Consider the following 27,223-nt stretch of genomic DNA (forward strand, 5'->3'; position numbering starts at 1 on the left):
AATACATTTGTGAACGCCTCTGTGCACAAGACCCATTGGATTCCAGAAATACAGCCCACCCAGTGTTGTGTAAATATAATCAGTCTGAATATAAGAATTGTCTATTTTAGAGGACACTTAAAACATAACCAACTCAATATTATTAAATAGCCTACATGGTGTTCCCAAACTACAATCAGCAAAGAAAATAAAGAGCAGTTACTTTGCCAAGTATCAGATTTGATAGATGAGGTTATACCATAAGCCTTAATATAAACTGTGGCTCCTGTTCTTTCTCTTTTCAGGCCTTTGAGTGCTATGTGCAATGACAGAGTGGACCTCCAGGACTGTTTAGAACACGGCAGAACAGCTAAGGTACTTGTATAATACATTGATGCAACAAATATATTATAACAGAAGTGCATGCATCATTAGAGTGCTTACATAATATTGATTTGGCAGAGGTTTTGGTCCAAACTCCGTTACATTAAGTGAATTCAAGATTTGATTTGCACAAGATAAACTATGTTTGCTTTCTGTCATCATATGTTTTCAAAATTGAGTATATCAGGTTGGGACAGTGGGATTTGTAATTGTAATGAAAAACAATAGCAAAAAAATAAATAAAAGCAGAAGAGAAAAGCAAAAACACACAACTTATTTCAGTGCTCACAGCAGGAGTAAGCAACTTTGCACACTGGTGGCCCCTAGTGGGGATAAGAGGTAACCATTTAAAAGAGCTTAATTCAGTAGTGAGATCAAAATCTTCAGGTTAATCAATCAATCTGATCTGTGTGGGTTAGGGTTAGGGTTAACCCACCCTAATGAAAAAGCCAGACACTCAAAACAATAAAAAACATAGAGCTAGTTAGATTCATGTATGGATGGATTACTAAACTCCATGGGCCCAAAGTGTCAGGGGCCACCCTGGCCTTTTGAAATGTTGTTAAAATGATCACATACTGACCAGGAGGACACTCAAAATGGCTAAAAGGAGACACAAAAAGACCACAAAGAGCTGCAAAAGAACTACAAAGAGACACAAAATAAATACAAAAATGGGCAGAACAACCAAAAAGAGACACTAAATGACTACAAAGAAACAAAAGACAGTGACAAGGAGACACAAATGACTATAAAGTGAAATAAATTGATAAAAAAAGACATAAAATTACCTCAAAGGGGAACAAAACAACTTCAAAGACACTCAAAACAACCACAAAGTGACATAAAACAACTTAAGAGACACAAAGCAACTTCAAAGAGACACAAAGCAAACCACAAAGAGACATAAAACAACCACAGAGAGACAAAAAACAACCACAAGGCAACACATAATGACTTCAAAATGACACAAAACTACCAAAAATGGCATAAATTTATCTCAGAAACACAAAGCAACTTCAAAGAGACACAAAACAACCACAAAGAGACAAAAAACAACCCCAAGGTGACACACAATGACTACAAAGTGACACAAAACAACGAAAGATGACATTTAATTTACCTCAAAGAAAACGAAACAACCACAGAGACAAAAAACAACCTCAAGGCAACATAAAATAACTACACAAAACGACCAAAAATGACGTGAAATAATCTCAAAGAGACACAAAACAACCACAAAAAGACAGAAAACAATCACAAGGTGACAGAAAATAAACACAAAGAGACACAAAACCAAAAAAATATGTATAATGAATACAAAGAAATGCACAAAGTGTGCCTGTCTTGCTCCTGTGTAAGAGAGGTGATGGAGCCCTTTGCATATCTGTGCCCAGGGGCCCACTGTCTCCTAATCTGCCCACATATTCACAGACTAATATTTCTCTTGTTCCCTTTCTTTCTCTGTCAGTTTGGGAAGGTGAGGACCATCACCACCAGGTCTAATTCCATCAAGCAGGGCAAGGACCAGCACTTCCCTGTCTACATGAACGAGAAGGAAGACATACTGTGGTGCACTGAGATGGAGAGGTATGTAAACATTAAGATCGTCCTTCAAACTACCTTTTACAGCTCTTTCAGAGATCAAAATCTCAAAATTATCCTCTTGTGTCTTCCCCTGTTCTGACTCTTGCCTGTGTGTCTGTCTCGCTTGTTGCTTTGTGTCTGGCTCATTTCTCTGTCAGGGTCTTTGGCTTCCCAGTCCACTATACAGACGTGTCCAACATGAGCCGACTGGCAAGGCAAAGGCTCCTGGGCAGATCATGGAGCGTCCCGGTTATCCGCCACCTGTTTGCACCACTTAAAGATTACTTTGCCTGTGTTTGAGCAGCAAGAAAACTTGCTTGGAACCATTTAGGAACTACAACTGTATGTTGTGACTAGAAATAAGAGCCTTGATCCTCAAATTATACTCCTGTATAATTTGCAAGCGCAACATTGACGTAGATTTCACATTATTTCTTGTATTTGAATTGTAATTCTTATTCTATTTAATTTTGATATGTCATTTTACCTTTTAGCAGTGTTATCAAGTATTGTTGATTTGTTTGTGCAAGCTATACTTGAGACTATGCTTTCTTCTCAAGACACTGAGACAGAAAAGTGCTAAACATGTGTTTTTAAAAAGAGACAGCAACGTGATGGGAAAGACCCGAGAGACAGGAAATGAGATATGTGAAATGTTTCTGCTGTGTGAGCGTACTGTGCGTTGGGGCTGCGAGATTCCCACCTGCAGTGCGGCCATGCTTCCAGCTACTGAGCCTCACAGAGATGTGACGTGAAAGGCGATTTTCTTCAGTGTCAGGAGAGCTGTGTCTCTAAGAATCCAAAACACCAGATCACATATACCTCTTTGTTTACAGTTTATATACACAACTGAAGGTAATAAAGGTACTACTGTAATATGGTTACAATACCATGGTGCTCCAAGATGATGAAAAACATCATAGCCCATGTGGCACTACAACTCTAGACAATACGGAGCTCTTTAACCTGTTGCTGAAATAACTTGTGTTTGATGTTTTTACACGTAACGAAAAAAAAATTCTGTTCTGTGCCGTTTCGTTCACTTCAAAGGAAGTGAGAGACAGTAGACTGCAAAATAGAGCATATCCTCTTTTCTGCATTTTACAGCTTTTATACAGTTTGTACTGGTGCTCATTTAATCTCTCAGCCTTGCCACACTCAGGCTCACTGCCTGGATCTGCACAAACAGAAAGTGAAGCTATAGCCACATGGGAAATGATGTTTTCTGTCATTCTAAAAAAAAAAAAAAACAAGAAAAAAAAAACAAAGAAAAAAACGGAAAAAAAAAAGATCAACGTCTGTGAAACTATTTTTTTCTAGTTTCATCCTGACCAATGACATTACTGTACAACTGTTATTAAGTGTGGTCGCTGGAGGGAGGGAGGGTGGCCAGGCCGGGTAACTCTCCTCATCAACTTCCACCTCTCGTAACTGAAAAACTGTCAGGTGCAAAATCCTCAACAATATGGTGCGGCTTCACAAAGTTCTTCTACCTTTTTATAGCAATTTTGTGCTGTTTTATCAACATTATAAAGCACTTTTATATGTATACTTTCTTTTTTTCTTGATATTTTAAAAAAAAAATATTGGTTCTTGTGAATTGTTTTTTTGTTTGTTTGTTTTATGATGTGAACTGATCTACCCTCGTGTAATACTTTTTGTATACAGTAGGGCTGTGCCAATAGAAGTGAAAGAATGGATTTTGATATGTGAAACCCATGTTATTTGACTCAGTGTACAGTAAATGGATTTGACATTTGTAACCCCTGTCCCTCCCTCCATCATCCATATTGTTCCCTGTTTTAAAGCAGCGATACAGTATGATTCTACCCAGAGTCAAAGAATGTCTATTTCTATTAAGATTGTAAAATGTAAGACAGAGTTAGGGAACTGTGTCATGCGCTTTGTATAATATTTTGTCCCTTGTGAAGGACAGCTGGCCCTTTGCCGTTTCCCTGATAAAACGTAGTCGTCATGTTGACAAATTTAGGTGCTGATCCAAATCTGGATTACGTTCACAAACTAAATTCTCTTGATTGTAACCTCTAAGATTAATATGGAGGATTTAGGCTGCAGTTCGTCAAAACAAAAAACTGACACAGTGTTTGACAGAGGTGTCGGCACTCAAAGATGTTAAAGAGGGTAATAAAAACAGATGTTATCGCTTATCTATATCATATTTAAGATTCTAAATTTGAAATTTAATTTCATAATGTTATTAATTTCTTAAGTGACCTTATTGCCATCATTTTTGTCCATGCACACGGCGCTCAATATGAGCTCTTGTGATATTTTAACCAGATGTTATTTCCCCTCTCCCCCATAATACGTAACACCCCCTCATGTTTGTACATTTTGTACATAGAGTTTTCCGGTTGCTGTTTTCAATTTGTTTTTATCTTTTTTTTTTACGTATGAGATGTACAAATATAATTCTTTGCTAATATATATCATCAAATTAGGAAAAGAATCTTAGGTTAAACATAAAAAAAATCAAGTGACAAATTTGATTCAAAACTTGCTTTGAGCATTAGATGTAGGGAGACTCCAAGTCGACTACTTTATTGTACTGATTTGTTTGTGTCAAGTGAGTCCAGATTTATGTCATGTGATCTTAATAGTGGCCTATGGACAGCTTTAAGATGAACGGTCTCAACTTCACTGCACAGCCCTACATGGTGGTGTTTTTTTGTTTGGTTTTTGTTTTGGCTTCTGTTTCCTTTTGTAAAACTTTAAAAAGAGGGATTGTAGGTGTCTCCGATGGTGCTAAACATTTTATCTAAACAAGAAAAATATATTTGATTGGAAGAGAAATAAACATGTCTTGACAATGACTGTTTTTAAGTTCCTTGTAGTAACAGAAAAGAACTATTATTTCACTCATATAAATATATTAACAAAGGCATTTTAACTTTGTACTTGAAAAAATAAGGATAACAAATAATGAAAGGTTTCCTATATTGTTTTAGACTAGAGATTGCTGTAGTTGGTGATTATCTGTGGGAAAATCGTGTGAGAAAAAAAAAAACGGTAATAACTTTTACTGTAGCATAATGTATGCTTAATACGCATTGCTTCTTAATCCTACATTCCATGCCGTAATATTCTCCATGTCTGTTTTCCAAATGTTGTTTTGAATCGATGTTTTTTTCTTTTCTTTTTTTTTGAATCATCAGAAACAACAATTGAGTTTTACTGTTCAAGGCAGGTCAATAATTCTATATTCGGTGATACTGTTGACACTCTGTGTGACTTTCTTTCTGTCATAACTGTTAATGGCCTATACGCTTTTTCCTCAAGACCAGTTCGTACAGCAAATGTAGCAGTCATTCTCCACTTTGACCCCCCCCCTCCCTCCCCCCATACTTAAGTTTAGTGTCCAGAGAGAAGATAAAGGCTCCGTATGTACTTGTGCTGGAGAACACTTGAATAAATGTATTGTTTTTGTGCAAAAATCTGCCACCTCCTGTCCTTTTTTTTTAAAATTCTATTTTATAAAATGTACCCGACCTCTTAAATTAAAGCCAAGCAGCAGCCTCAAAGGCTGACACATGAAGTCAACACTGAAGCGCCAAAAACTGCATTTCATCAGATGGCCTCTTGAGGTTGGCTCCAAAAGCAAGTCAATCCCCAGACACCCATGCTTAAATGTCCAACTGTACAATAGAAATAAACATGTTTATGTGGAATGAAAAACAGTTTTGGTCTCTATAACTAATTTCCCCGTTCATGACAACTGTATGGCAGGTGAATTTTTATACAACTCACCTGCTGACATTTTATTGAGTTTAAAAGTTGTGCATATGTAGGGGTGAGCCGCTTTGAATGACAGGCTGTCTGCAGGGTGTCGATACAGTCTATGAGTCAGATCCATCCCTCGCACCTCCACAGCTCCACCTTCTCGTCCAAATATGGTCACCTCTGGCTCCAAAAATCCAAGATGGTAAAGTTCTATAATCATGAATACAAAGGCTTCAAAATGGCAGTCCACAAACCAATGGGTGAAATAACATTAGTTACTTCTATTATTTTATACAGTCTTTTATACAGAAGTTATTAATAAAGAATTAAAGGTATACTATGTGTGATTGTCGGTTACCGTTTGTAAACATGCTTGCCAGCAAAAGTGAAAATTTAGAGCCGACCTCAGATACATGCTGCGTTCCATTTACCTTGAAAGCCAAAAGTCAGAGCTGGGAATGACATCACACCAGAGTTGATTGCATACTAGTACAACAAGACGGATGTTGTTATGGTGCGTTCGTTGGAATTTCCAAGTTCCCAGTCAGAAATTTCGATTTGAATGCCTGCTGAAGTTGGATTTCCAACTCAGAAAATCAGAGGAACCTCACTAACCTTGATCTCAAAAATTGGAGGCATTCCAGTTGAAATTTGAATGGGAACTCAAAAATTCCAACTTCCCAGTACAAATGGAATGCACGATCACTCTCGTTTTGTGTTTTGCCTCACTGCACTTGTGTTTTTTGGCACTGCATCGTTTGAATGCCAGCTGCTTACAATCTGGCACCTGTTTGCTACCTTTTTATAAAGTACACGTCCATAAATGTCCCAAACACAGGAAATAAGTGGAAATTAAGAAAATACAGGCAGAGGGAAGAGTCTCTGCATAAAAATACACCGCCACACACTTCAAGTGGGTCATAAGTGATGATTCTGTGTGAGTCTATACATTTTTTTCCATTCTTTTCTTTTTTTAAATCCTGCATAGTATATCTTTAAACTCAAAAATTCAGTTAAACAGCATTATCGGGATTGTGTGTATGTGTGTGTGCAACATTAGCGAACAACCCAAAGCATGTTATCAGATTTTCCAAATGTTGCTGAATTTTTGTGTACGAAGTCTGAGATAGTATTGCATAATGATTGTCATATATATGAGATACTATTTCAGAATTAGGGGTGTCACACTATATTGGTATTGACAATAGCTGGTATATTTTCAAATTAAAAATACTGATAACATGTTAAAGTGATTGTGTAAATGATCCAGCGCCTCTTAAATCATTTGTGTTTCTTCACATTCTCACTTTGTCTCCCTCTCCCAACTCCATCTGGTTGCCTTTTCGCTATTCTTGGTAATCACTATACATATTTTGAGTGTAATTAATTTGCTATAAAAGAGACAAAACACATAATAAACAAATTAAGAGATGCATTTGACTGATAGCTTTTCAAATTAAAAATGTCCATAGATATCCAAATGTTATCATGAACTCTTCTGACCACAAGAATTGAGCAGTGACAGTCTGGTATCATGCCAGCCCTACTCAGAATTATGAGATATCTTGTTATGAAGAGAAAACATCTTGTTATAATGACACAATAAAGTCAGAATTATGTGAAGAAACCCCTTGATAATTATTATTTTTTCTCATGTGGCACAAATGTTATTCCACTGACACACAGTCTCATTATAATGCTAATATTTTGGATGTAGGGCAATTCCAACCTTTATTAATATTCTCATTAGTCTGTTGTGGCTTCTAATTGTCAGGGGGGCTGATAGAGGAGACATGGATATTGATATTCAGCTCCAGTTTCCATGCCATCATGCCCTCCAGCAGGGGATTTGTGGCTCAGTGTCTTGACACCTGGGTCCTCACCACCTACAGTGCTTCAAATAAGGGTGTAGCCTTGCAGCTCCTCTCTGATCAGACCTGAACATGTTGCCACTCCACAGTTTTTTATACAGCCATCAATAACAGAGTTTATGGGCTTGCACTTAGATTACCTACTAATGCTATTAGCTCATAAATGTATTATTTATTAGTTTATGTTCTTTTTCTTTTATTATAATCATTGCAGATCGAGCCTGGGCCCTGTGTGATAGGGCATAAACAATACTGGCCTATTAATTTATCCAATTACAGCACATAGCGACATTTAAGCCATGAAACCGATGATAATAGTGCTGATAATACATTATAATAATCTATTATGCAGCCTAATTCTGCTATGATCTCTGTGTCACCCCCTTCCTTTCATAGTGGTACAGCCTCCTCACAGTGAACACGCCCTGAGTCCAAAGTAATTGGTTGCTTAGGCGACCAAGCCTTCACTAAGCGCCGCTGATTGGAGCGTCGCACCGTCTCGCGGCCTGGATGCTGCAAGCTGTATCAAGTTAAGCACAGGAAAGTGAAGTGGAACCGGAAGTCTAGCGATTAGCCTACAAAATAAAAGCATAAAGATGTTTCCAGAGGGAGTCCCAGTGTGTATTTGAAGTCAAACACTAAAAGATTGCCAATGTAATGCTCTCATTCTTTAATAAAAATAAAAACGATCATTAATTAACTACACTATTTATATTTCATTGTATAAAATTTAGTTTGTGTTTGGTTTCATTTAGTTGACAAAATTCAAATACAGTAGTAAAAATAAGGGGTTAGAGAAAAAATCATTACAGAATAGTATCGCAATATTTTTGTGTGGCAATATCGTATCGATACCCAGAGGCTAAGTATTGATTTTTTAAACATATTAATTATTAATTTTCCAAGTACAAATAAAACTTTTTGGTTTAGAATACTATAAACTTTTGATTTAAATAATAAAATCACTTTTGATTTGTTCAATCCTCTAAATACATTTTGCTGCAATAAAAATGACTGACGTGAGATGACCAGACTGAAAAGTTCTGATGTTAGTAGATGAAACACATGTTGATAAAGTTTTTTGGAACAAAATTTACAGTTGAAAAAAGGTCATAAATCACAATATATCACAATGTACAGTACAGGCCAAAAGTTTGGACACACCTTCTCATTCAATGCGTTTTCTTTATTTTCATGACTATTTACATTGTGGATTCTCACTGAAGGCATCAAAACTATGAATGAACACATGTGGAGTTATGTACTTAACAAAAAAAGGTGAAATAACTGAAAACATGTTTTATATTCTAGTTTCTTCAAAATAGCCACCCTGTGCTCTGATTACTGCTTTGCACACTCTTGGCATTCTCTTGATGAGCTTCAAGAGGTAGTCACCTGAAATGGTTTTCCAACAGTCTTGAAGGAGTTCCCAGAGGTGTTTAGCACTTGTTGGCCCCTTTGCCTTCACTCTGCGGTCCAGCTCACCCCAAACCATCTCGATTGGGTTCAGGTCCGGTGACTGTGGAGGCCAGGTCATCTGCCGCAGCACTCCATCACTCTCCTTCTTGGTCAAATAGCCCTTACACAGCCTGGAGGTGTGTTTGGGGTCATTGTCCTGTTGAAAAATAAATGATCGTCCAACTAAACGCAAACCGGATGGGATGGCATGTCGCTGCAGGATGCTGTGGTAGCCATGCTGGTTCAGTGTGCCTTCAATTTTGAATAAATCCCCAACAGTGTCACCAGCAAAACACCCCCACACCATCACACCTCCTCCTCCATGCTTCACAGTGGGAACCAGGCATGTGGAATCCATCCGTTCACCTTTTCTGCGTCTCACAAAGACACAGCGGTTGGAACCAAAGATCTCAAATTTGGACTCATCAGACCAAAGCACAGATTTCCACTGGTCTAATGTCCATTCCTTGTGTTTCTTGGCCCAAACAAATCTCTTCTGCTTGTTGCCTCTCCTTAGCAGTGGTTTCCTAGCAGCTATTTGACCATGAAGGCCTGATTGGCGCAGTCTCCTCTTAACAGTTGTTCTAGAGATGGGTCTGCTGCTAGAACTCTGTGTGGCATTCATCTGGTCTCTGATCTGAGCTGCTGTTAACTTGCCATTTCTGAGGCTGGTGACTCAGATGAACTTATCCTCAGAAGCAGAGGTGACTCTTGGTCTTCCTTTCCTGGGTCGGTCCTCATGTGTGCCAGTTTCGTTGTAGCGCTTGATGGTTTTTGCAACTCCACTTGGGGACACATTTAAAGTTTTTGCAATTTTCCGGACTGACTGACCTTCATTTCTTAAAGTAATGATGGCCACTCGTTTTTCTTTAGTTAGCTGATTGGTTCTTGCCATAATATGAATTTTAACAGTTGTCCAATAGGGCTGTCGGCTGTGTATTAACCTGACTTCTGCACAGCACAACTGATGGTCCCAACCCCATTGATAAAGCAAGAAATTCCACTAATTAACCCTGATAAGGCACACCTGTGAAGTGGAAACCATTTCAGGTGACTACCTCTTGAAGCTCATCGAGAGAATGCCAAGAGTGTGCAAAGCAGTAATCAGAGCAAAGGGTGGCTATTTTGAAGAAACTAGAATATAAAACATGTTTTCAGTTATTTCACCTTTTTTTGTTAAGTACATAACTCCACATGTGTTCATTCATAGTTTTGATGCCTTCAGTGAGAATCTACAATGTAAATAGTCATGAAAATAAAGAAAACGCATTGAATGAGAAGGTGTGTCCAAACTTTTGGCCTGTACTGTATGTCATAGCAATACTTAGCATATCTTAATGACATGGTATTGAGACTTAAGTATTGTGATAATATCATATCATGGGGCATATGGTGATTCCCAGACCCAGTAAAAATACAAGTGTATGACATTGTCAGGGATAACAAGACAAGGTTTTCCATCGTGGTGACTGATGTTCCTCGTCACAACAAGATGGAGACAGCTGTCCAACATCCAAAGCAGGAAATATGGCCAAATTATTCATCTAGACTAATTGCTTATTATTACTGGAAGAACATATGTGAGGGGCAAATGTACTGTAACATTTGAACAGTACAGTTGCATATCTTTAAAGAATGCTACCATGTAGTCTACGACCAGTGGTGTTGTGGTTGTTGATGAGGTGGGTGTACTATTAGGTGGATGGTAGGTTCCCGAGGAAGAGGTGGGCATACTTTCCTGTATATTTCAGGGCTTTTCAGTTGATACATGGGTATACTGAAAACAGCAAGAAAAAGAGGTGACTATACCCCATGCACCCACATATACAATTACATATAATTTTAGCAGTCTATTAGGTCACTGAAAGAACAATTTGCATAATTGTCTTTAGTTTTGAGAGGTATTAATTAACAAGTACAAGTTAATTTATGATTTTATTATTAAGATAATATCTTAGCATGTAAGTATGGAATTCATGGCTGTAGTATTAAGTAAATATATACAGTATGAGGCAGTAGGAAAACTTTTTTTCCAGTCCAATATTTGCACATTAGAGCACCAATGTGGGAGAAAGTATCTTACTCATATACAACTTACAAATATATGAGACTAGTAATAAAAGCTGTGAAAATGGGGGAAAATACATTTTATCTAGACTGCCTCTTGAATGCAGTTTATCCATAATAAAAGAGGGGGTCCAGGGATCCTCCTCCAGGAAAAAAAGCAATTTGAATACCGTTCCTTTATTTAGAACTACATTAAGGAGCTATGGTAACCAAATAAGTAACCTGGTTATTATGCTAAATTCTGACAGAGTAGCACTAACTATACTAAATATGCTACTCCTCTGTGGCTTTTTTTTTTTATATATATAGTTTATCGAGAGTATATTGCTTCAAATTGATCAGCTCAATTTACACTCTCAGCCATAATGTGATGGCTGGCCAGACTGTAGTGCAGGTGGTTTAAAAAACATGTTTTTGACACTAGATAGGACACAATCTGACTGACGTCTAAGTTTTGTCACACTACTCCTTTGCAAATAAAAAACGTTTGGATTTTATTTTGAAAGTCATAACCGGAAGTCTTACCTGCATTTCCTCGCTGACTTGACGGTGATGATGCTGCGGTCTGCTGGTCCCGGACCGGCCAGGAAGGCATCCATCTGGTGCGTGTGTATCTCCTTGGAAAGTGCCATCCACGGATTGTGTAGCAGTCTGTTCCTGTCAGAAAGTAAGCGGAGAGCCGAGTGGAGCAGCAGCAGCAGCAGGCACAGAGAGGAGGTATGTGCTCCACACCTTCAGCTTTATAATGATTAATTGGCTGCAGCAGTCCTGTCTTGTGTGGGGGGGAACCCTCTCCTGGAGCTTGGAGACTTTGTTTCTATGCCCCCTGGCTACAAGTCTGGGTGTCTGCCCTGCCTGCTGTTCCTGCCACCCTCCCTGGACCTACACACACACCCTGAAGTGCAGCTACACCTCTTAACCTGGCAGCAGGGCGGTGTGATTATAGTGTGGAGCCACTTTGCGCCGTTAGATAGCAAGCTTGTCTTCATTGTGGAGGAGGGAGAGGAGGGACTAGGGCGGACTGAGAGTTGGGAAGGCGGTTTCTAGGTCGCTAATGAACGCTGTGCAGCCGATCATGCCGGATGGAGACCGGTTTCTTTGTGTCAAGTCGCACAAGTGGAAGTGTCATCATCCCGCTGCGATCACACTGAAGCTGTAATATTATATTATCCACCTCAATAATTATTCTATTTGATACTATTGACATATACATACGATTGCGTTTGATTTGTAGCAGGGATTTAATAGATTTTAATGCACAAGTCAAAAAAATATTAAGACATTTAACCGATAAAATACCAGGGCCTATAGTTTTATAAATGTACTACAAAGTGAAGGTTTAAAACACGTGTGTAAACTGCACTTTATACTGTAGCTGCATATTAAATCTGTTATGAATTCATGTTTTATTACACATTTGTTATTGTGCATGTCTTTAATAAACAGGTAACATAAGCTCACCTGTTTATTATTGACCGACCGGCGCAACTCCACAGTGGTCAGTGAGCAATAGGCCATGTATATGATAATAACTTCATTATAGCCTGTAGCTGCCTCCAGGTTTTGGGGAACACTGGATATACTGCACGAGTGTTTCTTTCTCTCTTACTTGCAGCCTGTAAATTATTTTATAGCATTAATGCCCGTCCTAACCCACCCTGCACATTATCAGCCATCAGATCTGCATGTGTGGAGGAGTCCATGCCATGCAGTAAAGTTGCCGCACCCTCAGACGTACGCATCCTGCACGCACACATACACGCAAGCACGCAAGATGGGCACACTCACACTACATCACATCGTTAATACAGTGGTGTAAAAGGGAAGGGAAGGGAGGAGGCAGATCTTGGAGATTGTGTCTTTGTTATTGATGAGTACATAATAATAACTGACAATAATCACACCCACTTTACCCAAAAGCTGGAGGAAATTAATTTTGTATTATTTCTCCTGTGATGTTTGGGTTGTTAAAGAGCAGAGTGGAGCACAGTAGAGTAGAACAACCATTGTGGTTGTGACCAGGGTTGTGGCCAGAATTGTGGAAATACTGAGGTCATGGAGGCCCTGACACACCCTCAGAAAATTTGGACCTGACATTAATAAGTGAGTGGGTCTGCACATTTTTAAATAGCAATTTATGTATCCAAATTCACTAATTAATTTAGCAACATAAAGGTGTAAATGTTGCTTGATTAAAATTCTGAATACTGAATCCATTATTCTGTTTTGATTCCAAAAGTCACCCAATTCAAATTTACTGAGCTGAAAAATGCTGAAACCATGTGCACATTTTTAATTGTAAAATGTAAACTCCTTACAAGTTGCTAAAATGATCAAATTCCCAGAAAAAATATAGAGGACATGACCTCATTGTCCTCAATGGTGGCTACAACCCTGATTGTGATCCTTCAGTACAAAGGCCCATCTACTGTAGGCCTACCTGTGACGCCGCCTCATCACAGGCATGGATGGATTTCTGAACAGGCCTCATGGGCACAGGCTCAGGGGCCCAAAGTGTCAGGGGCCCCCCTGGTTTTTACCTGCAAAATGAAAAAATACAATTTAACACGTACTGACCACAGAGAAACACAAGAAGACCACAATGACACAAAGGAACTGCAAAGAGACTTAAAGTAACTACAAAAAGGGGCAAAACAACCACAAAGAGATACAAAGATGTATAATGGTTACAAAGAGATGCAAAATGGCAACAAAAAAGAGGCAAAATCACCACAAAGTCTGTGTGTCTTCATCCTGAGTAGGGGAGGTGGTGAGGCCTTTTGTCTAACAGTTCCCGGGGGTCCCGTGTCTTATGATCCACCCATGATCAAAGGATGCATGTTGATGAGAAGCTTAATTTATACAGTGATTTTACATTTTTGATTCTTTAATTAGAAGCATTTTGGATGCTGAAGAGGTAGAAGTATTCAGCATTTTGCAAGAAGGGACAAAATAGAGCTGCTGTCCACCTCCTTAATATTACAAACAGCATGGCAGGTTATAAAATGATGCAACAGGGCAGATGTTTTTAATGCACTCAGAGCACTTTATCTAGGGGGTCGTTTGATGCTGCTGCTAATTTCCCTGCAGGTTCTAGTATCCTCTCTGTGGTGCTCTTATGTGTTAGATTTTATTTTACTAATTTGTTTAATGCTTTTTTAATTATTTTATGGGTACGATTATTAAATATCTGTTTTTTTTACTTTGTTTTGTGTATTCTGTGCTTTATGAGGGAGTGGCTTTGCTAATTTTTATCTTTCTGTCTTTGTTAAAGTGAGCTCACAAAGACAAATTCCACTCCATCACGTTGATATGGTAATAAAGTAATGAATCTTGAATCATCTTGTGACCCCCGTCGAGGATACTAATTGCCATGCTGGGAAGCACTGGGGTACAGTAGAGCTGTTTGCCATGAATGTACTAGAAGGAAAAACACCTCAGCTTTCTTAGTTTATAATTTTTAGCCACTATGATTGTTACTGTACAGCCTCTCAGTGAGTGGACATCATTGTAAGCAGCTTTACACTGCTTTAGTCCCTTTAAAATAATGGTCTTATTGACCCTTGTCTGCCTTATTGTAATCCACAACTGGACTCAGCTTCTTTCTATTATACCACTACATCACTGTCCACTGGGACGTCAGGTCACAGGCACTGACTGACACAGCCTGCTCAGTCTTGTAGCTGATGTCAGTCACAGCCTGACGGACTGGTCACTGAGCAGCATCACTGATCCTTGTCTCTGCTTGACTTACTACACTGCCTCAAGATGAGGTACTGTAAAAAATGTTTTCTTTCTCAGGTTTCTTGTAGAAAAAGCTGCTGGAGCTGTAACTTTTCCTGTGCTTTTTTTAGTTAGTTGTTTTCAATTTGGTCAGTTCACCTCAGTTTTGCAGCTGCTTACAACACCTGACATAAACAGGGTTAAAAAATCATTACTAAATCTTTTTCTCTCTTTCTTCCTTACAGAGCTATAGCCATGTCTTCCAGCTCAGCGATGGTGCGGATCCTGATAAAGGGCGGCAAGGTGGTGAACGACGACTGCACCCAGGAGGCGGATGTCTACATCGAGAATGGCATCATTCAGCAGGTGGGGAAAGAGCTGATGATCCCAGGTGGAGCCAAGGTGATCGACGCCTCGGGGAAACTGGTCCTCCCTGGGGGCATCGACACCAGCGTCCACCTGGAGGAGACCTTCATGAATGCAACTACGGCAGATGACTTCTACAGCGGCACCAAGGTAAGGTCCTGCTGGAAGTGAGAGGAAAGAAGAAGAGAAGTTTAGTTTAGGAAGTAGGGCAACTTGCATTGTCCTAGTTGTAGACAAGAGCTTGTTTTTCGGTCAAAGCATGACAGAATGCTTAAGATCCAGAAACTTGGTTTAATAGTGCTAAATTTAACTTGTCTCTCTTGGATATCCTCCTAACTTTGATATTGATCACAAATGTGTTGTTTTCTTCATGAGAGAGGAGGAAGAAAGCTTTTCACTGGTGCTAATTATAGCCCAGATATCAGAGAGGCTTCTTTAGTTTGGTTTTGATGGCATGAGACAGCTGTCTTAATATTTTGGCTTCAAATATGTTGGTTATTTTAGACATTATCGCTCTTGCTGTGAAAGTAAAATGATAAAATTGGAACATAATGAAAGGAAAACAGCATTAGTAAGATATAATGTTAGATATAAAGTATTAAAGCATTAAGATAGAATGATTAAATGCAAACAGTGTGTTAAGTTATTTAAACTAGGTAGATGATGGTAACACTTCAAACACTAAAAGGGCTGTATTGCTTAGAAGTATGGTCAGTTATTAAGTGGTTACATACTTTGGATGTTCTTACAAGCAAGGCATCAGTTTTGGAGGTATAGCCCCAACAATTAGTTGATTAATCAATAAGTGTTTGGATAATAAGTAAGATACTATTTTATAATCAATAGATATGTTCGTCTTTTTTTTTTTTAAACAAGGTATTTTTATTGATAATTCCATAAAGATGCACAAAGCATCAACAAACAAACATAGAAACAACAAGGACAAAAAGACAACCCCACCCACCAACCAACCCAGGAACAAACAGAGAAATCCAGACCAGTGAAAGGAAATACAATAGCCAAGAACAAAAAATAAGTAATTAAATAAATAAATGAAAAAAGGAAAAGTGACAACAAATTAACTTGTGTGACATAAGTAGGGGAAGTACAACATGTTTCATAACAATTTTTCAGCTTCCGTATTTGCTACAAAAGTTAAAAATGGTTGCCAGGTGGCAAAGAAGCGTGCACTTGATCCTTTGATGAAACAAAGGATTTTCTCCAATTGTAAATGATTTATAACATCCTTAATCCAATGTCCTGTAAGCAGAAAGACACAATGTCCATTTGGGCTCTACTGAAGTTAACATCTAGGGGAGTTACTCCAAATATTGCCATGGACATAGATGGGGCAACCAGCTGTCAAAACATCGTTGAAACAATTTTAAATATTAAATCCCGGAAATGAAATAGTTTTGGACATGACCAAAACATGTGACATAAAGTAGCTGAAGACTGTTTTGTTTGTCATTTTTTAAAGCAAAAATATATTTTATTTATTAATTTGTCACATGGAACTATACAAGGTATGACTCCAGTGGAATGTGATCCCATCAGCTCCTTCAACTTTAGGCCCTTTTTTTTGCCTTCTTACATTTTAGGCTGCTGCTTCATAAATGTCCATGGTTTGTGGTTGCAGGATGATTTAACTGTTTTTTAGTACAGTTGCTTCTGTTGTTTTACAAATTAAATTCACCACAGACTCAGTGATGAGTCATTGATGTCATCGATGACGCTGATAGCAAAAATGACCTGGTTCCAGCTCTAAAAAATGTTCTGGCTTTCGTAGTCTCCTATGAGTGTACGCTGAATATCTTTGAGTTTTAGAGGACTGTTGGACAGCTTGGAGTCAGATCTGTAAAATGCTCCTCAGAGAGCCAGATGTCACAAATCCTGTTTCAAAATTAAGAGTGTTAATCATGAACCAGACAAACAGCAGACAGAACCTGGATAATCCCTTAAAATCATACACATAAAATAGCGATCAAAGAATTAACTGAGAGCCTACATGCAGACCAGACTTGGATGGGCATCTTAAACATTTTAACAGATCAGTAGATTTCTGGCCCTACTTGGCAGTTCTATGTGTTTTTTGCTGGAAGTATCACAAGGTTGCAGAGTCTGTGTTTTACCACCATCACAGACTCTGGAAGTATCACAAGGTTGCAGAGTCTGTGTTTTACCACCATCACACAAAGATGATTTGGCAGTCTGCTGCTGGCGAGGTTGCCAGAAAGTGTGAAATGAAGTCATCATGGCTGCTAATAAAGACTGGGATACCCCACTCTGCTTCAGAGCACCACGATGACTCATCACTCCGTAGCACTTTGAGATGATGGAGTATGAGAGGTGACGGAGGCTGGCTTTGAGTTGTTTTAGTGACTGGACAGGCAGACCACGGCTGGTAGAAGCTGGTGACAGACACTATTCTCCACTGTTCTCCTCCTCATTCCCGTCTCCCTCCTCGCCCCTCCCTGCTTGCTCCAAAATAAGTCCGGAGACAAATGCAGATCAGTATCTGTTTCCATGGATACCAGGGGGCTGCTGCAAAGACTGCTGCAAAGCCTTTTCACTCACGCCATTGTGCCTGGAGACAATGGTTCTCAGACACACGCCCCCCTCTTCCTCCCTCCCACTACACACCACTCCACTCTCTAGGGTCAGCTGACAGATGCTCGGTGAAGCATGCACTTATACACAAAACACAGTCTGTTTTCACTTGTTGGGGTTATTAAGATTTACTGTAGAGTGTCTTTAAAACATCTAAATCTGCTTTTTTGGAGAATAAAAAGTAAGAAGTGCTGATACCATGACGATATTATACAGTAATTGCTTTGAGTGCCTCTTGATTAATCCGTGCGGGGCAGTCAGTCCTGTGCTTTAACTACTGAAGGATTTATATTTCCCTCAGCAGTCGTCAGCAAATAACCATAAAGATAAGCTTTAATGGCAATTGAGGCTTCTACTTTTATGCCCAGAGCAGGAGCTGTGTTGATCCGTAGATTACAATAGTAATCTTCAGTATTTATGGGCTTAATAAATCAATATCTTCTGCTTTAATGTCACTTAATGCCTAAGTTTAATAATCAATTTCAGTTAATTTAAGGTGTCATTGTAGTTAACCTCAGTTCATTTTAGTCTTTAATGGCAGTTGATTAAAAAAACACTGCAAGATCTAAATGCAAAAAAGTCACTATCAGCACAAATGATTAAGTGACATCCAAAAAACATAGAAAACAACACAATACTAATCACAGAATTACAACCTACATTAAAAGAAACCTGAGAACTGTTGTCTGCATTTCTTCTAGGCTGCTCTAGCTGGTGGTACAACAATGGTGATTGGACACATTCTGCCAGAGAAGAATGAGTCTTTGCTGGAAGCCTATGAGAAGTGCCGCAGCTCGGCCGACTCCAAAGCCTGCTGTGACTACGCTTTGCACGTGGGAGTTACTTGGTGGGGACCCAAGGTACTTCAGCACTGCCGCCCTCTCCTCATGATTTTTTTTCCATAGTCAGAATCATGGTTTGGCAAAAAGACAAGTCTGTAGCTGTTGGAGAGCAGCCTGTAATGTTCAAGAGATTGTTTCTTATTTTCTCTGTACCACTTTTAGTCACGTCCTACAATTCCCAGAACAGTTTTTAAGAGCCTCTAGAGAATACATGTTTGCAGCTCTTGTATGTATAGGTAGAGACATAAAGATGTGAATCAATGCCTAAACAAGATTTTTGTAATGCCAGGACAAAAGAAAATTGTGTCATACTAAAAGGGATAGTTTTGAAATTGCTGACTGAATGGGGGAAAACAGTGAAAATATTCTACTTCTCCAAACTGGGGGTGCGCCGATTCACATCTACTGCAGGTAATAAACTGACTATGGATAAGTACAACCCCATTTCAAAAGATCAGAAATATCCCTTTAAAACACAAAATGTCATGCACTGTGTTGCATTCTGGTTACTTGAGGCCAGTAAAGCAATTCTGACTGTACAATTGTTAAACATTGGTTCAAAATGTTGTCATCAGAAAGAAGCTCTTGATATTTGGGTTCAAGAAAATCCACAAGAATAAAATGTATATACTACCAAATAACAAACAGACACAAAATACAGTACAGCAATTGCTGAGACTGGGATTCTTCTTTGTGTAAGGCTACTTGTTTCAGGCTCATTTACATTTTTCCTTCCTGCAGGTACGAGCTGAGATGGAGAAGCTAGTGAGGGAGAAGGGCGTGAACTCCTTTCAGATGTTCATGGCCTATAAGGACACATTCATGCTGAGAGACAGCGAGCTCTTCCAGGTTCTGCAGCACTGTAAGGACATCGGAGCTATAGCAAGAGTCCATGCTGAGAACGGAGAACTGGTGGCAGAGGTAAGAGGGAATCACTGCAAACCCTTTTCATGAGGTCTATAATATATATAGTAAACACAAATTAAATGCTTGTGTTAATAAACTTTGTATTAATTTGATGCATACATAATTCATGGCATTCACTTGTCTCTTCCTAGGGTGCAAAAGAAGCATTGGACCTGGGCATCAGTGGCCCAGAGGGGATTGAAATAAGCAGGCCTGAAGAGGTATGATAGTCAGGGTTATGTTGGCTACTGTCAGTCAAGCTGAAATACTTTTTTTTATACTCAGACTCTTATCAAGAGTGTTAATATTATTTCTGTGATTAAATAAATCTAGTCTCTATCTAAGTATCCCACTATGATTCCTCATAATCTTCTGTTCCTTCACAGTTGGAAGCAGAGGCGACCCACAGGGCAATAACCATCGCTAACAGGGTGAGTGAGAAATCTCTGACACATACAAAACATTATTGTATATAATGGTGAAAAATCAAGGTCAGTTCTTCTATTTGACATATTGTATCATGTGTATGTGTGTGTGTGTGTGTGTGTGTGTGTGTGTGTGTGTTTTCTGCTAGGCCCACTGCCCAATCTATCTTGTCAATGTGTCCAGTATGTCTGCAGGAGATGTAGTGGCTACAGCCAAGATGCAGGGTAAGGCCTATTTTCTGTTGGGAATTCTTCCAACACAAATAATGTAAAACAAACAAAATAAAATTAAAAAATGCAGTGCTTACATTTTAGAAAGTAATTGCTTTTATGAAATAATAAGAGAGTTCCTTTTGAAATTGTAATTCTCTAAATTATACAAGGGTAGCTCCATCAAGTTCACTCACCTGGGGAGATTTATAATGGAAAAAAAAACAGATTTGTTTCTTTCTAACCAGCTGAAATCTCATTACCATTACTCTTGGTGTGGGGAACATGGAGCAGCACTGGTGGACAATGCCCACATATTTTAGAATTGCCCAAATATTCATCCTCTTTCTGCATATGTCTGTAGTAGGTTACGGGACAAGACTTTGGTATCGTAAGCATTCTGGCTTCCATTTGTTGTCTGAGTAGTATTGACTGATCACATCTGAGCAGGCTTTAGTTGGATGGAGGTTAACAGTCCTTGTGGAGGGCCAAGGAGGCCGAGCGCATTGGCTGAAATGCAATATCAGAACCCATCAGCTATCATCTGACAATTTAGCTTTTTTTTGTTTAAAGGTTTTTCTCAATGCATCTGCACACATATGCAGATAGCTGTTTATAGATATTTGGGGAACATTGTCTGGACCTGTCTTAAGTTGCTCATCAAACTGTAAAGAATGACTGGCACATGTAAGAGAAAGTCTTGGGCTGGATATACGCTAGCTTAACCAGAACCCCCCTGAAATATTGGCCATTGCCCCCGTCGTCAGACCAATAGCCGAGATTGATCCTTTTTTGGAGAAAGTGGGACACAAAGTTTTAGAATCAATATTTAATTTCTCTCTCTGTACTTTGGAGATATGTCTAAAGGTTTGTGTAAAAGTGAATTATGTCTCCTGAAGATCCGTATGACTGCAAATAAAAATAACAGTTTCAAACTCTGGCTTTAGAGAAACCTCCGTAGTGCTGATCTTTTCATTGACACCGTCAACTAGTGACTCACAGACACTGATTAATTGCCCTTCCACACACTATTTTTAGCATTTTTCTTTATTTCTCCATTTTGTGTTAAATACTAAGAGACAATAGTGCCTAAACTCCTATGTAACGAGCTTCCATTACATCAACTTCCCTCCTAGCCCTTGTATTTTTGTTCTGCAATCCAGTTTCTCTGTTAAATTAAAATTATTTTTAATAGTCACTGGTATATTTTAGAGTGAAAGTCATGGGTTGCTTGCTTTATCTCTGCCCCTTTCCACACAACTCTCTTTTCACTATCATCTTATCTAGTGTGCATTCATATTGTACTATCTAACCACAGGTAAGGTGGTCCACGGTGAGACAACCATAGCCCACGCTGTGCTGAACGGTATGCAATACTATCACCATGACTGGGCCCATGCTGCTGCCCACGTTACGGTGCCTCCTCTCCGCCTGGACCCCAATACTCCCAATTTCCTCATGAGCCTGCTGGGAAAGTGAGGATTCACTCTATAAAATCTCACACTATAAAATCTTCCACTGCTGCAGCAATAAATGTGACCTTCCATCTCACTCTGTTGGGCCGCAGTGACACTCTGAATGTTCTGGGGTCTGACCACCGTCCATTCACCATCAAACAGAGGGCCATGGGCAAGGATGATTTTACAAAGATCCCCCACGGGCTTCCTGGGATTCAGGATCGTATGAGCGTCATCTGGGAGAAAGGAGTGGTATGTGTAGCTCCTTTGTTCCTGACTGAGTATTTGCACAGGTAGAACATTTGTTTTGTTTACATGGTTATCGTTTGAACTTTAAAAAGAAAATAAAGCACATGCAGTCGAGCAAAGAAAAATCTGTTTCTCCTTTTGGTGCCATTGTTATTTTAGTGAGTTGCTGTGTGATTTTGGATTCATTCTTAAGAATATAAACATCTTTAAGCCTTTGTTATGATTCACAGATTGGAGGAAAGATGGATGAGAATCGCTTTGTTGCAGTCACAAGCTCAAACGCAGCCAAGATCTACAACCTCTACCCCAGGAAAGGAAGGATCATCCCAGGAGCAGATGCTGATGTGGTGGTCTGGGACCCCGAGGGATCCAAGTATGAAACTCGATCCATCCATTCATCGACCAGCTTGTCTCTCTGCAGCTTTTATCTCGACTCCCTGAAGCTGATAAGCTTTTTGTCTGATGTAACTGGGTCATCTCTGTCTGCAGGACCATCTCTGTGGACAACCAGGTCCAGGGAGGAGATATGAACCTGTATGAAGGTCTTCGTTGTCACGGCGTGCCTCTGGTCACCATCAGCCGTGGCCGTCTGGTCTATGAAAATGGCATGTTTACATGTGCTGAGGGCTCTGGAAAGTTCTGCCCGCTGAGGACCTTTCCAGATTACCTCTACAAAAAGATGGTTCAAAGGGAAAAGGTATCAGACACAACTGTCTTTACTTTTTTGTTTCCTTCTTCCATTCCTTTCTTTTCTTTCCTTCACTCCTTCTTTTCTTATTTCCTCCTTTTAATTCCTTCTTAAGTTCCCCTTTTTAGTTTTCTTCTTCGATTTCCTTGTTTCCTTGTTACCTTTTTTCATTCCTTCTTACATTTCCCTCTTTAGTTTCCTAGTATCCTTTATTATGCCTTAAGTTTCCTTCTTTTGTTTCCTTCTTCCATTCTTTTGTGCCTTGTTTCCCCTTCTTTCTTTTCTTTCTTTCCTTTCCCCAGTCTTGCTTTTCTTACCTGCTTTATTTAATTCCTTAAGTTTCCCATTTTAGTTTCCAACTTAAGTTTCTTTGTTTCCTTTTCCCATTTTTCTTCATTCTTTCCTTCCTTCATTCATTTATTCCCTTTTTGTACTTCCTTATTTCGATTCCTTCTCAAGTTTCCCTGCGTAGTTTCCGTATTTTCTTCTTTAGTTTCCTTCTTTCCCTCCCTCATTCCTCCCTTCTTTTGATTCCCTCTTAAGTCTTCCTTTTTTGCTTCCTTCTTCCATTATTTTCTTAATTCCTTCCCTCCTTTCTTTCCTTCCTTCATTCCTTCTTTTCTTACCTCCTTGTTTGATTCCTTAATTTTCCCTTTATAGACTTTTTTACTTTCCTTGTTTCCTTCTTTGTTTTTTTTTCGTTCCTTTCCTCCATTTCATTTTTACCTCCTTCTGTCTTTATTTTTTCCTGTTTTCCTACCTTCCCTTTCCCCTCCTTCTTTGGTCCGAATTGTCAGTAGAAGAATCAGACTTTGATGAGTCTGATCTGCGAAGGAGAGAATTCCACAATACATACTATCGGCCAGTAATGGTGTCTGTGACCATTAGGTCTCCACCATGTGGTAGAAACATAAACTGGACACTTGTTTCATGTACTGTATTCCTCTGTGCTTGTCTTGTCACCATTAAGAGGCCAAATTCACTCTTTTCCTGAACGACAAATATTATTGTTGACCCTGACGTGATTTGAACACGCAACCTTCTGATCTGGAGTCAGACGCGCTACCGTTGGGCCACAGAGTCAATGCTGTGCAGAGGAATAAAACGTTTTTTGTCATCAATCTCTGACAAAGTTCACCATTGTTGATGTTGAACCTTGAACTACTTTTCTTACCATTCTTTTTGCATCAACATGTTCATTAACCTGACAGTATTTGTTTGTGTGTAATATGCATGTGTATGTGTGTTGACATGTTGATCTACCAGTGCCAGGCTGTGAAAGCTGTCGAACGGGAGCCCTACAAAGGTGACGTTGTTGCGGTGGCCAACTCAGGAAAGAGGGACTTCGGGGTTCCAGATCTGGACACTCCGACGCGCCCCTGTACCCGGCATGGTGGCGTGAGAGACCTCCAAGAGTCCAGCTTCAGCCTGTCTGGTAAGAATCAACAAATTCATGCAGATATCAGAGAAAATTTCTGTTTTTCTTTCATACAATGATGCTAAGAGTGTAAAAGGGAGTATGTCTTAGGCTGTGTTCTATACCTGGACACTCGGGTATTCTTTCATACACTGGTAAGGCTTTTCCAACTTTTAAAACATACAATATTTGGCATGATGGGGGCGCCATAGTTACAGAAACTTAGAGGGACAGTGCTTCTTGTGTTTTATAGCAGTTTTCAAAAAAATTTTACAAATTGCTTTGCATAACAAGAAATATAGAAGGTTTACACATCCTTTTTCAGTCTTATTCTTCACATGTATACATATTCAGACCTAAGAGTTATCAAGTACACTTTTAAAAGTAATTTTATATGTTAATTAGAGAGATTTGACATTAGGAGAGCTAAAAGGAGATGAAGGAACAGATGGGAATTGACATGTAATTAAGGTCACATAAATGTAGTGGAGTAAAATGGCAATACATTTTCAATAGGTGCTTGGGGATTCATTTTTTTCTTGGAAGTTGACATAATTTTCTGTGTATAACCATTATTCAGGCCATGAATGTATACTTACACACACAAATACCTGTCATCCTAGGTATAGATTTCAGAGGGGAAGCAGTATTTAGAAATATGTGCATTTGTCCCCTCCAATAAAAACATGTAAGTAGCATGCAAGACACCTTTTAGTTTTTTTAGGGCATTTTTGCCTTTATTCGACAGGACAGTCTCAGGTGTGAGAGGGGAAGAGGGAGGAAATGACATGCAGCAAAGGGCTGCAGGCTGGAAGAGAACCCTTTGAACATGGGACGTCTGCTCTAACCACTGAGCTACTGTGCACCCTGAGGACTTTAATATGGACTAAATTAAAGACATTTTTACCCTAAACTTATGCAAATGCACAAATTGGTGCAAACATTTCCCAAAAAAGGCAGGAAACTAAGTGTTTGATGTTCAAAAATTTCTGGCAGACAACCACCAAACACCCCATTTCATATGTGAGTCCCCCAGTGTCAACGAAACCAATGCCCTTGCTTTCCATTAATCTTAATTGGTTTGAGCAGCATGTTAAATGGAATGAGAAGAACTGATCTTTTGAAGTATACTGCATTGCCTAAATCTACCTGGAGCTTAACATAAGCTATTTAGAGTCCCCTTTTACAATACCACAAGAAAATATAACTGAAATGCACATTAACACCACTAGGAAATAGCAGTTCCTCATGTTTCATTGCTGAACTCCTGTATGTATTCATGTTTCCTCCAGGTGCCCAGATCGATGACAATATTCCAAAGAGATCCTCGGCCAGGATCCTTGCTCCTCCTGGAGGGAGATCCAGCGGGATCTGGTAACCAATCAGACGGCCACTACGTGAAGCGGAAGAATGACACCTGAGGGAAACATCTGGCCAAACAAGATGACTTGTTTGTTCTTTCTGGAAGCTTAGAACATGTGTGGGGTTATGGAGTCATGTTTTTTTATTTTAAACTCAGCACAGTTACATAGGACTGTAAATCTGTATGACATAGCTGTTACAATATTGGAATATGGATCAAGGAAAACTATTGCTAAGTTATAGCTACCAAATTTCAGTCAAATGGTAACCAAATATAAGTAGCAAATAAAAAAAATGAGTTGCCAGTGATTTATTTTGGCTGTTGGATCATGTTAGGGGAAATATGTTACTAATAGTTTTAGGAGTATGAAGGTGAGTCATGGTTTTTATGATGCGATTGTGTTACCTCACTGTAAAATACGATTTTGCACTTGTATCATGTACTATTTAGATGCCTTTTTACATGATTTAATGTCACAAATATCACAAATGTCTTTTTACTGCGAGCCATGGTAAATGAAGTGTAATAAATTATTACATGGGTGTCGGCATGACATTAATATGCCAGTTATGAAAAATATAGTTGACCAATTGAGGAAAAATATCTTAATGGAAGCTAACCTTTTTATGTGCTTGTTTATTTATTTTTTATATTGCATTATTTGTGCTATTTTCCGTCGATGCTACTTCGTTAGAATTATTTCCTAAGTAATAACGAGGTCTTTGCTCAGTAGTTTGTTATCGTTGGACTAGCAGTTCAGATCATGTTTACAGCCTTATAGCAGAACAGACTTCTGTTCCACCCCCACCAAATGTGAATGAACCTATGCTGTGTGTATTGTGCATGGTAGCAGAGTTAGAACTACTGTAATAAGCACTGATGTTGCTCCTGTTATGCAGCATCCTTTATCCATTTTTCCACAGAGAGCAAAAAGTCTCACCCAAACTGCCTTTTTCTCACCTGAGAACAGTGACACCCACAAACACATCGTCCCACACCACCGGCGCAGATAATGACATGTCGATTGCTGTTGTTTGTTTTAGAGTGGGCACTTTTTACTGGTCTGAAATAGCAGGGTTCAACCTGTTCCTCTGACTGACACTTCGGATGTAAAACACCACTGTGAAGCATATAGAGAAGGTGAAGTGATCCTCTTTAGCATTCACAGTGCTGGAATGTAACAGCAGACAAGTTAGTCGATTAATGTCATTTCTTCAGGGGATCAGATGCCTTCACACTGTGCACCACTGAGAGCTCAGCATCAGAACTGGAAGGCATGCTTGTTTAACAACAACAGAAAAAGCACTGATACTACTACTGTATTTTTATTGTTTTGTGTTTAGCTACAGTTTTTCCTGTGAATGATTGTCTTAGTAATTGATTTTGTTGTGTTTTTGTCAAAACTGCAGTTGAAGCAGAGATGCACACAAGATTTTGATCATGTTTACTTTTAGTTGTGTTCAGAGGATCCTCAGCAAAAGTCCCACTTTCATTGTTTTTTTGTTTTTTGTTTTGGGCCAGATTTCACTTTTAGAAGCTCCAGTGAAACTTGTGTATTCCCCCTCCCAAATGTACACTGGTGCTGAACAATGTGTCATCACATTGAATTCCTTTTATCTCTTGTTTCCTCTTGCAGCTCTTTATCACATGATTTGAGTGCAAATAAATCACAATGAAATCTCCAACTGAGTCCTGTGTCTGATTGCTGACCCCTGGTGGAAAGGAAGTATGTCCATTTACTCAAGTATTGCACTTGTAACATAATTTACTTTAAAACTCTTAAATGTTATGGTACTTTATACTACTTCTTCACTACATTTAGGAGGGAAATGTTGTACTTTTTACTCCACTACATTTATGTGACAGCTTTACTTAGTGTT

General features: G+C 39.1%; 2 protein-coding genes and 1 non-coding gene across 8 annotated transcripts in view; 2 read left to right on the plus strand and 1 right to left on the minus strand.

The window, feature by feature from the left end:
* The window catches only part of LOC117266997 (DNA (cytosine-5)-methyltransferase 3A), a 54,482-nt gene extending 51,240 nt beyond the window's left edge, over positions 1-3,242 (plus strand). For 3 of the 5 annotated variants that reach the window (XM_078175206.1, XM_078175208.1, XM_078175207.1), the window contains 3 exons: positions 285-354; positions 1,835-1,953; positions 2,109-3,241. In XM_078175206.1, the coding sequence (XP_078031332.1) occupies positions 285-354; positions 1,835-1,953; positions 2,109-2,250 (331 nt within the window). In that variant the 3' untranslated portion in view covers positions 2,251-3,241. Of the gene's footprint in view, positions 1-284; positions 355-1,834; positions 1,954-2,108 lie in introns of all 5 variants that reach the window. The other 2 variants (XM_033642538.2, XM_033642539.2) reach the window with 1 other exon arrangement.
* An 8,408-nt stretch (positions 3,243-11,650) lies between these two features.
* dpysl5a (dihydropyrimidinase like 5a) lies at positions 11,651-27,025 on the plus strand. 2 transcript variants are annotated; one of them, XM_033643512.2, is made up of 13 exons: positions 11,651-11,804; positions 15,056-15,326; positions 18,488-18,646; positions 19,370-19,549; positions 19,687-19,755; positions 19,921-19,965; positions 20,109-20,184; positions 21,488-21,644; positions 21,737-21,878; positions 22,106-22,248; positions 22,365-22,572; positions 23,830-23,998; positions 25,273-27,025. In XM_033643512.2, exons 2-13 carry the CDS (start codon positions 15,066-15,068, stop codon positions 25,356-25,358), a joined length of 1,695 nt encoding a protein of 564 aa, XP_033499403.1. In that variant the 5' UTR covers positions 11,651-11,804; positions 15,056-15,065; the 3' UTR covers positions 25,359-27,025. The 2 variants fall into 2 exon arrangements, with proteins under 2 accessions (XP_033499403.1, XP_033499402.1); XM_033643511.2 differs by lacking the exon at positions 11,651-11,804 and adding an exon at positions 14,735-14,860.
* trnaw-cca (transfer RNA tryptophan (anticodon CCA)) lies at positions 23,575-23,646 on the minus strand. Its single transcript has one exon. It is a non-coding gene; the product is annotated as a tRNA-Trp (tRNA).
* Positions 27,026-27,223: the final 198 nt, after the last annotated feature.

This window comes from Epinephelus lanceolatus, chromosome 15 (genome assembly GCF_041903045.1).
Source record: "Epinephelus lanceolatus isolate andai-2023 chromosome 15, ASM4190304v1, whole genome shotgun sequence".
Classification (NCBI taxonomy): domain Eukaryota; kingdom Metazoa; phylum Chordata; class Actinopteri; order Perciformes; family Serranidae; genus Epinephelus; species Epinephelus lanceolatus.